The 12,193-nt window shown below is 41.3% G+C and overlaps 1 protein-coding gene across 3 annotated transcripts; it reads left to right on the forward strand.

Moving 5' to 3' along the window:
- The first annotated feature begins 1,075 nt into the window (after positions 1 to 1,075).
- pitrm1 (pitrilysin metallopeptidase 1) lies at positions 1,076 to 11,964 on the forward strand. Of its 3 annotated transcripts, XM_028976948.1 has the most exons (27): positions 1,076 to 1,290; positions 1,428 to 1,530; positions 2,781 to 2,887; positions 3,036 to 3,187; positions 3,279 to 3,393; positions 4,382 to 4,478; positions 4,652 to 4,812; positions 4,931 to 5,057; positions 5,163 to 5,251; positions 5,362 to 5,490; positions 5,594 to 5,707; positions 5,804 to 5,900; positions 5,987 to 6,121; positions 7,370 to 7,508; positions 7,603 to 7,719; positions 7,805 to 7,934; positions 8,232 to 8,352; positions 8,460 to 8,536; positions 8,833 to 8,998; positions 9,886 to 9,986; positions 10,086 to 10,206; positions 10,654 to 10,710; positions 10,793 to 10,905; positions 10,994 to 11,119; positions 11,237 to 11,382; positions 11,594 to 11,696; positions 11,856 to 11,964. In XM_028976948.1, exons 1-27 carry the CDS (start codon positions 1,244 to 1,246, stop codon positions 11,947 to 11,949), a joined length of 3,084 nt encoding a protein of 1,027 aa, XP_028832781.1. In that variant the 5' UTR covers positions 1,076 to 1,243; the 3' UTR covers positions 11,950 to 11,964. The 3 variants fall into 3 exon arrangements, with proteins under 3 accessions (XP_028832781.1, XP_028832780.1, XP_028832782.1); XM_028976947.1 differs by having other exon boundaries at positions 10,994 to 11,382; XM_028976949.1 differs by having other exon boundaries at positions 1,272 to 1,290; positions 1,435 to 1,530; positions 10,994 to 11,382.
- The last annotated feature ends 229 nt before the right edge of the window (positions 11,965 to 12,193 follow it).

Raw genomic sequence — 12,193 nt, forward strand, 5'->3', positions numbered from 1 at the left:
TGACAGGAATGCAAGAAAGTAGAGCTTGGCACACTGCAGCAGTGCCCTAGATGTGCAGCGCTCGCCAGCTTCTCTAGTCGTGCAGAACTCCCTTAATACATCTCTGAGGCATAATAAACACCATTATTTCTCAAATGGATTTTATGGACTAAAGATTTCACTGAGTTCAAGGGGTTACTGGATGTATGTTTTTATTTTTTGTTTGGAAGATTCCAATCAGTGAAAACTGATGACATCAGCATCTCCAAACCACTGAAATTATCTGCGATCTAATCAGTAAACCTTACTGAAACCTTACTGATAGGGGTAGTGGTGCCCTAGGTGTTAAAGAAGGTTGCTGGTTCGAATCGATCCGCCAAGGTGCCACTGAGCAAAGCACCGTCCCCACACAGTGCTCATGGCTGCTCACTAAGGATGGTTAAAAGCAGAGAACACATTTTGTTGTGTGCAGCATGTGCTGTGCTGCAAGTGTTTCACAATGACAATCACTTCACTTTCACAGAGTATGTGAAAAAAGTTGGCTTGGCTCCCATAGAGTGCCTTAAAACACAACTATGTTGCATCAAGGGGACTGAACATGTAGGTATTAGACAAATCTGTATTAGACCAAATGCATACAAGTAAACCAACATACTTGTCATTGAAAAATGAGGTAAAGCTTCTTCTTAAGCCACTGATAAATCAACACAATTAGCCTACATTCTGTTAACCCAGAAGCCTATTTCCTGTGGTGAATTGAGCTACGAAAACATGGCTTCTGTTAAATACAAGCTCTTAATTGAAAGTAATGTATTTAGTGTTATATCGCCCTCTGCAGGTGGCTGATAGAAACTGCAGCAGACCTCCGTCACGCTTTTGTAACAGCAGCGTGACAAGGTCATTTCTCTTCAGCCAATCACAGTCCCTGTCCTAAGGTTTCCCACCCAATACCAAGTCAGAATGTTTGGCCGTGGCTTTAACGTTTGTACCGGAGGTCGATTTGCGCAGCACATACCTAATCTCTATAGCATGTGCAATAACTGCCATATGCCTGAAATACGAACGTAACTTGCGTTGACACGTTAAGATCGACGGAGTTACGCTGATGGCGCAATATTTACGCCTCGTGTACAGAGAAGCAGGATCAGAGGAGGCAGCATGGCTGTTTTTACTCTAACGTTTGGCGATTGAACCGGCTTTTCATCATCACGGTGATATTTGAGTTTTTAATAATTCAGTGCCATTGGAGTTTACTTTGCACACAATGTTCCGACAGTGTCGCACGGTGTTGAGGAGACTCAGAGACCTGAGGTGAGTTGCCGGGGTTTAATGTCATCAGATGGTGAGGAGATTTTTTTGATAAAGCTACAAGTGTTTGACGTGCCAGACGTCGCTGCCGAGCACGATGAGTTTTACAGAGTTTTCCCTTGAATGACCTGACGTTTCAGCCTCCAGGGCCGGAACCCGTGGAGGTGGAACAGCAGCTCAGCTGCTCAGAGGGCCCTGCAGTATGAGGCTGGACAGAAGATCCACGGCTTCACTGTGCAGGAGGTGCGTGTCTACGTGGAAAGTCCTTTCTCCTCCATGACCATGGTTTAGCAGTCAAGTCATAGAGGCAGCACCTCATTTGTTGTTTTTTTTAAACCACTTTTCTAATTTCCCACTATTTGATTATTTCTCCCATATTATACTTACCTCAGTATAATATATCTAGGCAGAGGTCGCCATTCTGGAAAGCTGCGCTCTTAATCAAAAACGCAGTTTTGAAAATCCTGATAAAGTCTGTGATTGGCCAATCGGACATAAATGACCCAATTTACAGGCTGCAGACAAAACTCTGTGTATATTGTGTACAGTTTTTTTTTTAACTACTATTTAACTTCATACTACTGGCTATGTAAGTTCCTATTTTTATACCATTTTCATAGACTCAAAACCTGTTGCTATTGGTGTTACTGATGGGCATGTCCCATAATTTACAGTCAGGTTCTCAGAGGCACAACGGGTCTTCAGATCGTATTTGAGAGTTACTGGTCCAGGTCACGAGTTCTGGTGTGGAGATACAAGCTTGTCACCGAATCAGTCATATGTTGGTTTTTGAACATTTATTATAATATGAAATAAGATGAAGGCCACTTTGACGTGAATGAGTTGCCCATTAACCCTCGTTCTGGCTGTCTTAATTGGAAATCTTCAGAATGTTTCACTGTTTAAGGGGTGGTAGTAGCCCGGTGGGTAACACGCTCACCTATGAACCAGAAGACCCAGGTTCAAATCCCACTTACTACCATTGTGTCCCTGAGCAAGACACTTAACCCCAAATTGCTCCAGGGGGGGGACTGTCCCTGTAACTACTGATTGTAAGTCGCTCTGGATAAGGGCGTCTGATAAATGCTGTAAATGTTTAAGATCAAATATTATTGATCAAATATATTGACTTCTAATACTTCTTGCTTGTGGTAAAGGTTGTGTTGCCATATGTGTAGAATTACCTGTAAGCAGTTGATTTGTGAGAGATGCGAGTGGTATTGGAGATGGTCAATCGCTTCATAGGGTCTTTCTAAATCGGTCCCCCTCAACTTTCGATACACACTTTAAGATGCTGAAGATGCTGAAGGAGGACTGCTTGGGTTTAAGGGATGGATTGGGATTAGCTAATAACAAAATAATAATATATAGCCGCAAATCAATTCTTTTGTTCGAATTACAGCATTTGACGTGTCTGTAAGTGTAACATGGGGAGGTACTTGAAATGTCCCAGACTGTCAGACATAATTACAGACTTTCTCCTCCTTTTGCAGGTCACCTCAGTCCCTGATCTTTTTCTGACTGCAGTTAAACTCACCCATGATGGCACAGGTGCCCAGTACCTACATGCAGCACGAGATGACAAGAACAACTTGTTCAGGTGACAGCTATGGACACATACACATGTGTCATTTGTTCCTTGAAAATAAGTGTAGATGTTTTCTTAATCTTTTCTATGTTTTGTATCCCTTTCTTGTTTTATGTCGTACATCCTTTCCATCTGACAATTTTCATCTGTCATCCCACAGCGTTCAGTTCCGGACCACTCCTATGGACAGTACAGGGGTTCCTCACATCCTGGAGCACACAGTACTGTGTGGATCTCAGAAATACCCCTGCAGAGACCCCTTCTTCAAGATGCTCAACAGATCCCTCTCCACATTCATGAATGCTTTCACAGGTAAAATATGTTTGTTTTGTGACCTATGACCAGATTATTGCTTGGCATCTTAATATGTAATGACAAAGGTCTTTGTCTCCTGTCCTCTTAGCTAGTGACTACACCATGTATCCCTTTTCTACTCAAAATGCAAAAGACTTCCAGAACCTTCTCTCTGTCTACCTGGATGCTGTTTTCTTCCCTTGTCTGCGAGAAATGGACTTCTGGTAAAAATTTAATTTCAACATACAGTAACATCACCGTGTGTGTCTGTATATGAGGCAAATAAATGAAAGACGATATAGATTGAGACTAACAAACAAATAAATAGTATCAAAAAATATTTAATGACCAATATAGCAGCCAAGCAGCTATATCTCAAATGCTGCTCAAAACACACCCTCTCAAATGCTGCTCAAACAGGTGTATTGTCTTCCCTCACTGTTAATCTCACATTTAAATGTACCCACAAGTTCTCAAGAGAGTCAGGTGAGAACGGGGGCCATCCCATTATTCTGTCATCTTTCAGGGCCATAAATGTGATTGAACAGTATGTTCATGGCCAGACTTCTTCCTGTATAACAAGAAAGTATCCTTTAGAGTAGGTCTGAACAATTTATCGAATTTTAACTGAAATCTAAATTTTAATTAATGTGATTTTATAAATCGCAACTGAGATTATTTTTGCAACACCATACTCTGCTCCATCGGTTAATGTCAGGGTTGCTGCGGGAAAGCAGACATGCTGTGTTGGCTGGAGAGTCAGTGAGAAACTGGGGCATTGGGGAGGCAGGCAGAAGAGAGGCGGTGGGGGCGTGGCTTGTCATGGTGGTGATAGTGCCAACCTGCATGTGGGTGCAGCTGAGTGGGCAGAGCTTGGATGGTGTATGTAACGCGCATGAAACCCATCATTCAGGCGGGTGGGTCCAGCAGGTGCCATGACAGTTTGTCAGGTTGCGTTGATAATCCTGTGATAAGACAATCGTGGTCACCGATCAGATGGGTATTAAATTAAAGCCATGCCCACTTAAATGCAAAACAAGGACACTTGCTCTCAACCTATGTAAGTTGTTGAGCCCTACTATTGAAACTGAAACATTAGTTTTGGCTGTTTAAATTCATGTTTAACCCAAAAAGGTCCAGCTTTTTCAGCATCCCATACGTATTCTAAAAATATTTGTACAATCGGCATTGGTGTGTTTGTGTATGTTTTAGGCAGGAAGGCTGGCGGCTGGAGAACGAGAACCCCCAGGACCCCTCCTCTCCTGTAGTGTTTAAAGGTGTGGTCTTCAATGAGATGAAGGGCGCCTTTGTGAGTCAAATTTTCATAGCTTTGCATCAAGTCTGAATTGTAAAGTTAATAGTAATTAATCTAATGCGCATTGAATAATGTATAAAATCGGCATAGATTGTCAAAAATAGTCTCTGACTGGAGACTAAATGACCAGAGAGCATAAGTGTGGTCTGTTTTTTCTTTGTTTACAGTCAAATAATGAACAGGTTTATGCTCAGCATCTACAAAATAAACTGCTGCCAGACCACACCTATTCTGTGGTGTCAGGAGGAGAACCTCTGTCCATTCCAGATCTGACCTGGGAACAGCTGAAAGAGTTCCACCAAACACACTACCACCCCAGTAACGCACGGTAGATACATATTTTTGACCCTTATTTAGCAAAAGAACTGAATGCAGAATATTGTTCAAGTGTATAATAAAATAATAGTAATTAATTCTCTCTCTCTTTTTTTGCGTGTTGTGTTAAGGTTCTTCACATATGGGGATCTCCCTCTAGAGCAGCATCTCAAACAAATCCATGAAGAGGCGCTGGTCAAGTTTGAACGAACAGAACCGAACACTGCAGTACCACCACAGACACAGTGGACCAATCCGGTAATGTACATCCTGAAACACATTCTTGTAATTGAATACACAATACTGGTATACTGCCACAAATGTGTATGTCATTGCTTGTCTTTGCTGATTAATGTATTTCAGAGAGAAGGTCATGTGACCTGCAGCCCTGATTCAATGGCACCAGATCCCACAAGGCAAAACACCGTCTGTGTCAGCTATCTGCTGGCAGAGTAAGTAAGAAACACATACAAACACAAATACAATTTATACTCCAGCATCTTCATTGTTTAGTGGAAGTCAAACTTCTGTCTCAGTCCCTCCCTTTCTCTCTCTCTCTTAGCATCACAGACACTTTTGAGTCCTTTACCCTGAATCTGTTGTCCTCCCTCATGGTGTCTGGACCAAACTCTCCATTTTATAAAGCTCTGATTGAGCCCAAGATTGGCTCTGACTTCTCCTCTGTTGTGGGGTTGGTATACACATGTTTGTTTGTTGCTTATTTGTCAAAATCACATCTTAAATTATTATTGCAAGAAAAAACAAAACAATATAAGTGTGATTTTGTCACTCAGGTATGATGGCAGCACTAGACAAGCATCATTCAGCATCGGACTGCAGGGAGTGGCCGAGTCTGACATTGAAAGCGTCAAGCACATTATCAGCCACACCGTTGATGACATCATTGCGTATGTGGCTGCTTAGTGATTGGTTGTATAATTTTTTGACCAATCACACGGTTTCACCTGTAGTGCTACCTTTTTTGTTATTTGTACATTTTACAGGAATGGGTTTGAGGAGGAGCAGATTGAAGCGCTGCTGCATAAGATTGAGATCCAAATGAAGCACCAGTCTACCAGCTTTGGCCTGTCCCTTGCTTCTGTGAGTTATTTATTTATTTTTAAGCTAAATCCTTGCTTTTTAGTTGTAACCCTTCTCTGCATGTCCCTTTCTCTCTTTTTCTGTAGTATATAGCTTCTTGCTGGAATCATGATGGTGACCCAGTGAAGCTGCTTCAGATTAGTCAACATGTCTCACAGTTCAGACAGTGTCTGAAAGACAACCCACGCTACCTAGAGGACAAGGTCCAGCAGTACTTTAAGGTACATTCACCTGTACTTTTCCTCCAGCTGTGCAGTGCATGGTTTCATTCACCTTTAATGCTGAAATGCCCTTTAGTGCCGGTCAAAGCCCACTGAGAAATACTGAATGTGATTTTGGCCAATAAATGTTGTTGTTTTAAGTGATTGGTGAGTATTAGCAGGCCTGATAGCATTCTGGCGTACCGACATGGCTGCAAAGTAAATAAATATCAGGTTCTCCCAGTTATCTGACACTAGATCTGAGCTGTCACTCTCAACCACACCAACAATAGGCCTATAAGCCAATCAGACATAGGCACGGGGTGGGATTGGAACTAGACAGCTAAATTACTAGACGTGTTCTGAGAGTGGGAGTTCTCCTTGTATTAAAATTTTAACTGATATTAGTGAGCAGGGAAAAGTATGTTCCTACATTAAAAGTCAAATGAAACAAGCTTTCAATTTGTCAGTAATCCACTGTCAAAGCGCCTACGCACTTCTGGGTTCTCAAATGTAGCAACATCAGCTCATGCGTTTACATGGATGCAAAATGATGCCATTTATTTGTGTATATAGACTGAAGTGACTTTTTATAAAAAGTGACAATCATTCTCTCAAAGTCTTTCTTCAGTATTTTGGACTGGAGTCGGGGAGTGCAGGGCAGATCTATAAACTAAATTTTGATTATTTCATTCGGGTCAAGCTTGCACAGTAAATGCTTGGTCAGCAAACACAAACTTCTGGTCTATGGTATCCTTTCTGTATTTTTTTTTTTTTTTATGTTGTAAATAAACATTAATTTTTTTTTTATTAAATCTTAGTTTGATTTGCAAATCACAGCTACTGTCATCATGTGTCTTTATTATTGCAGGGAGTTTATTACTTTTTACAGGGTTTTATCCGAACTCACCTCAATTCTTACACCATTTTAGTTTGCCTGTTCAAAACCACACCCATGCTGTACAAACACATTTTACAAGTTGTATGTGTGATGTCACAATAATAATATGTTATATAAAATACAATTAATGTTGCATCCAGATCAATAAAGATAATCAGGGTTATACACAAGCTTTATATGTCTGGGCCCAGGGGCCCAACAAGTTATGTGTTAAAAGTGTGTTGCACCGGCTATGGAATTTTTTTTTTTTTCACTCTCACCCCTGTTATTAGTGCCTTTATGACAGGTTGGCTGAAATTGGACAGATGTTGATCCACCTCTTTGTCCTTGTGCCGTTCCTCAACCTAACGGTTCATCCCATATTTCAGAATAACAGCCACAGGCTGACCCTGTCCATGAGCCCAGATGACTCCTATCTGGAGAAGCAGGCCCAGGCTGAGGATTCCAAACTCCACCAGAAGACTCAGAGTCTTACCGAGAGCCAGCGCCAAGACATCTACAAGAAGGGTGTGTGTAGATTACACACACTCAGTATGTTTTGTCTGATTACACACACACACACACACACACATAAACACAAACTTTTTTTTTGTTCTTTTAGGTTTGGAGCTCCTCTCTGTTCAAAGTGCCACACAAGATGCCTCCTGTTTACCTGCTCTAAAGGTTACAGACATTGAATCCACCATTCAGTACACTCCTGTACAGATAAGCACAGCAGGTAAATCTCACACTGACTTTTTTTAATGAGCCGCTTCAGACTGACTGTACAGTTTACAAATGCAGTAATTCTGTTGTTGTTTCAGGTTGCGTGCCTGTGCAGTACTGTGAGCAGCCCACTAATGGCATGGTGTATTTCAGAGCCCTCTGCAGCCTTAACTCCCTCCCTGAGGACCTGAGGGACTACGTCCCGCTCTTCTGTAGTGTCATCACCAAGTATGAAATCTACAGATAACTGATATCATCTGAAACAGAGGAACATGTTGAAATGAATGTTCACTTGAACTATGCATCAATGCATTTGGTGCTTTTACTTTTTGGCATTTGAATGAGTTAACTACACTATTTCTGTCTCTTATGTAAGAAAGTGATGTGTTGATGTGGTGAGAGGAAATAAGATTAGGAATGCACATTCCAACTATGTTAATACAACTTGTTTTACTATAAATATATTTTTACCAGGTATACATTTGACTTAATCTGAATAAATGTGATAAAATTACTTGATTTTAGGTTAGGTTGTGGGAACATGGATTATCGACAGCAGGCCCAGCGGATGGAGCTGAAAACTGGAGGGATGTCTGTTACACCACAGGTCTTACCCGATCTTGAAGACCTAGATGTGTATGAACAGGTAGTGTTCGCATACACATACCTTCACTGATCAGATCAGTTTGGGTTTTTTTTTTTTTTCTCTCTCTCGCTCTGTTTAAAAGTTTAGACACATATGTTCTGTTTCAGGGTGTCCTCCTCTCTTCATCTTGTCTGGAGAAGAACTTACCTGAGATGTTGCACCTTTGGACTGAGGTCTTCAACAGGTGACTGTCAGCTGTGTGCTACTGTTTTTTTTTTTTTTTTTTAAACTTTGTTTATTAGAATTAGAGCATAGGCAATAGCAATACTCTCAAAAGGTTACAAAAGAAAGCAGCTCAAACTCTCAAACCTAGACAACCAAACAGAAGAAAAAGGATAATAAATATATATATATTGATACATACATACATACATACACATTCAGATATGCTACTGTAACCCTTGCCTTCCCTTTCTTTATCCTCCTCCTTTAAAATCTCATTCTTGTCTGCACATCTCTTTTTCTGAATGACTCTCTCAGCCCTCACTTTGATGATGAGGAGAGACTAAAGGTGCTGGTGATGATGGCAGCACAAGAACTAGCCAATGGGATCTCTTATTCTGGTCACATGTACGCAATGACCCATGCAGCCCGCTGTCTCACCCCCACAGCTGATCTGCAGGAGGCCTTCACCGGAATGCACCAGGTCAGTGAGTTCATAGGCCTGCTATGATACATGAATGTCGTGAAGCTCAGTTAGAAACTAGGGCAGCACGATTTGGGGGAGGGAAAAAGGTAATATTGTGATTACTTTTTCTTATTGGTAGTAGGGTGGTAGTAGCCTAGCTTGTGAGCCAGGAGACCCGGGCTCAAATCCCACTTTCTACCATTGTGTCCCTGAGCAAGACACTTAACCCTAAGTTGCACCAGGGAGACTGTCCCTGTAACTAGTTGCTCTGGATAAGGGCGTCTGATAAATGCTGTAAATGTAATGTAAATGTATTGCCATACAAGAAAATCAGCATTTTTAGCAAGTACCAGTTCACTTTTGCCTGACTCCATATTCATTCCCAATGGGGCTGTCACTGTGACGTCACACATACAACTTGAAAAATGTTCAGGGTTCTTTAAGAGAGCAGCGATGTTGTGCTGGATGGGTGTGGCTTTGTCTGCTTTGAGGACTAAAAAGGAGTAAGAACTGAGGTGTGGTGTTTGGAAAAGTAATAAAACCCCTGCAATAATAAATACTCTATTTATTTGGCTGGAGTAGCAAGTTCCCTGACTCCAGTCCGGAACACTGCAGGAACGGTGAGATTGAGAAGTTGGTCTCAGTTTAGTCAGTAAACTTTGAGAGAATGACCGATAATAGATTTTTTTTTCTTTGGCCCATGTAAAAATCACACGATCTGACATCATGATTAGATTTATCATGTTGAAAAGGATTTGTAGTAGGGTGATAGTAGTGGGTAACACACTCACTACCATTGTGTATTGGCAAAATGTTTTTCCTTATACTCTAGGAAAACTGTGTTTTAAATAAATAATGAATTTTGTGTGTGTGTGTGTGTGTCTGTCTGTATTTTGAAACCACAGGTGAAATTCATGAAGAGAATTGCTGAGTCACCTGATCTGACCCACATTTTGCGCAAGCTGCCCCGAATCAAGAGACACCTCCTAAATCCAGACTATATGAGGTTATTGCTCAGTTTATAAGATTGCCATTAAGATCGAATTAGCAGTAATCAGTAATCTCATCCTGTGCCCCCATTCTGTAACCCCATTTTTAAAATCAGGTGTGCAGTTAATGCGGCACCTCAGAAGGTGTCTGACGCTGCTGTGCAGGTAGAGAGGTTTGTGGGAGATATTGGCAGCAATAGGAAGGAACGCAGGCCTGTACGTCCACACATTACTGAGGTAATCCACACTCCCAATTAACATAGTAATGTGGTCGCTGTGCTGTTTTTATGGGTATTTGGCAGTTTGGAGCTGTTTTTCCCTAGTTACACACTCACGCTCACACCAGTCTGATGCTCATATTCATACCAAAACACACACAACACACACATGGCTGCCCACTGCTCAATCAGGGTGATGGGATAAATGCAGAGGACAAATTTCACTGTGTGCACCGTGTGCTGTGCTGCTGTGTATCACATGTGACAATCACTTCACTTTATTCACTTTATTATTATCCTACAGGATTGGGTCAGAATATGGTGTTCGAGAGAAACATTTGACTATGTATAAAACTAAATCTGTTTAAGATTTAAGTAGAACAAATTGCAATCTGAATCTTTCTGAATTTTAGTAAAAGTTTGTCAAGTATTCCCTCTAAACCCATTTACTTTTTTCTTTATTAAGAGGGTACTGGACCCTCATGCTTCTCCAGGCTCATCCCAATCTCAAAAACTCATATCCGTAAGTTTCTTGTTTTTTTTTTTCCTCTTGTGGTCTAAACGTGCTAATTTGCAACCATGACGTTCACCTTCCTCCTTGGTAGGAGCCGCACTTCAAACCATGTCAGATGAAGACCTTCTTCCAGCTGCCCTTCCCTGTCAACTTTGTGAGTGAGTGTGTGCGCACTGTGCCCTTCATGCACAAGGACTATGCCAGGTAACACAATTGTACACACACAGATTTGAACACCACAGCTTATTGGTTTTAAATCTTATCTCCTCTACCTCTTCACTTGCTTCCACAGTCTGTGTATTCTTGCCAGAATGATGAGTGCCAAGTTCCTGCATGGAGAGATCCGAGAGAAGGGTGGGGCTTATGGGGGTGGAGCCAAAATGGGAGCAGGTGGTCTGTTCTCTTTTTACTCCTACAGGTATAAGGTCTTTATTTTAACATTTGGAACCAGATGTTTTCAACCGAATGGTTATTTTACACATTTTGGTGTTTTGATTAGTTACGTCTGTATTGAATTTTTTTTTTTTTTTTTAAGGGACCCGAACTCCATGGCAACCCTGTCAGCATTCCGTGGTGGTGTGGAGTGGGCAAGATCTGGAAAGTTCTCCCAACAGGACATAGATGAGGCCAAGTTGTCTATCTTCTCTGCAGTAGATGCTCCTGTTGCGCCGTCAGACAAAGGTCAGGCAGAGGTCACTACTTGAGAGTGCTCTACTTGGAAGGGTCAAAATGAGTTGTTTTAAATTGCCTTAAAATAATTGTTTTTGACAATAATATAAACTGCTAGAAACCTTGCAAAATCATGCAATATATTTGACATCACAGGTGACATCAAAAGTCATGAATTACAGGAGTGGATGGTGATAACAAGGTTGTGTCATGGTTGCTGCAGGTTTGAGTCGGTTTCTTAGTGGGCTTACAGATGAGATGAGGCAGCAGCACCGGGAGCGCCTGTTTGCTGTGGCTGAAAGGGACCTGATCGATGTTGCCAGCAGGTATTTTATCATGGCACCATTGATCCCTGTAATGCATCTAAAACCGTGTTCATTAAAAGCGTCCCTATTGGTGCATGATTCATGGTTTTACATGTTCCACACTTTCCTAAACTGCTAGACACGCCTAAAAATATTTCTCCTCTCCATTTTGTTTTCCAGGTATTTGGGTTTTGGTCAGCGAACATGTGGCGTGGCCATTTTGGGTCCAGAAAATGACATTATCAAGAAAGATCCTTCTTGGGTTGTCAAATAAACTGAAATCACATACTGTCTGTGTTTTGAACATTTTCAATGAAACCCATATATACAGCAGTCAAAATATAGCTGCTTGGACAGGAATTTGTCAACGACAATCATTTAACAGTTACAATGACTATCACTTAACATTTAGTTTAAATGAAATGATTCAAGGTAATTTATGTAAATGTTATATTAAAGCAGCGATCTTTGTGTAAGTGCAACAAAAACATAAACACACTGTGACACAAGAATCACGT

This window comes from Denticeps clupeoides, chromosome 4, assembly GCF_900700375.1.
Source record: "Denticeps clupeoides chromosome 4, fDenClu1.1, whole genome shotgun sequence".
NCBI classification, from domain to species: domain Eukaryota; kingdom Metazoa; phylum Chordata; class Actinopteri; order Clupeiformes; family Denticipitidae; genus Denticeps; species Denticeps clupeoides.

What these genes read in the sequence shown, in the direction of transcription:
- pitrm1 (XM_028976947.1), top strand. Translation starts at nt 1,244, where the DNA reads ATGTTCCGACAGTGTCGCACGGTGTTGAGGAGACTCAGAGACCTGAG. An exon ending in ATGAGATGAAGGGCGCCTTT is followed by an intron (nt 4,479 to 4,651) that starts GTGAGTCAAATT and finishes CTTTGTTTACAG; the next exon opens with TCAAATAATGAACAGGTTTA. An exon ending in CTAAATCCAGACTATATGAG is followed by an intron (nt 9,987 to 10,085) that starts GTTATTGCTCAG and finishes TTTTAAAATCAG; the next exon opens with GTGTGCAGTTAATGCGGCAC.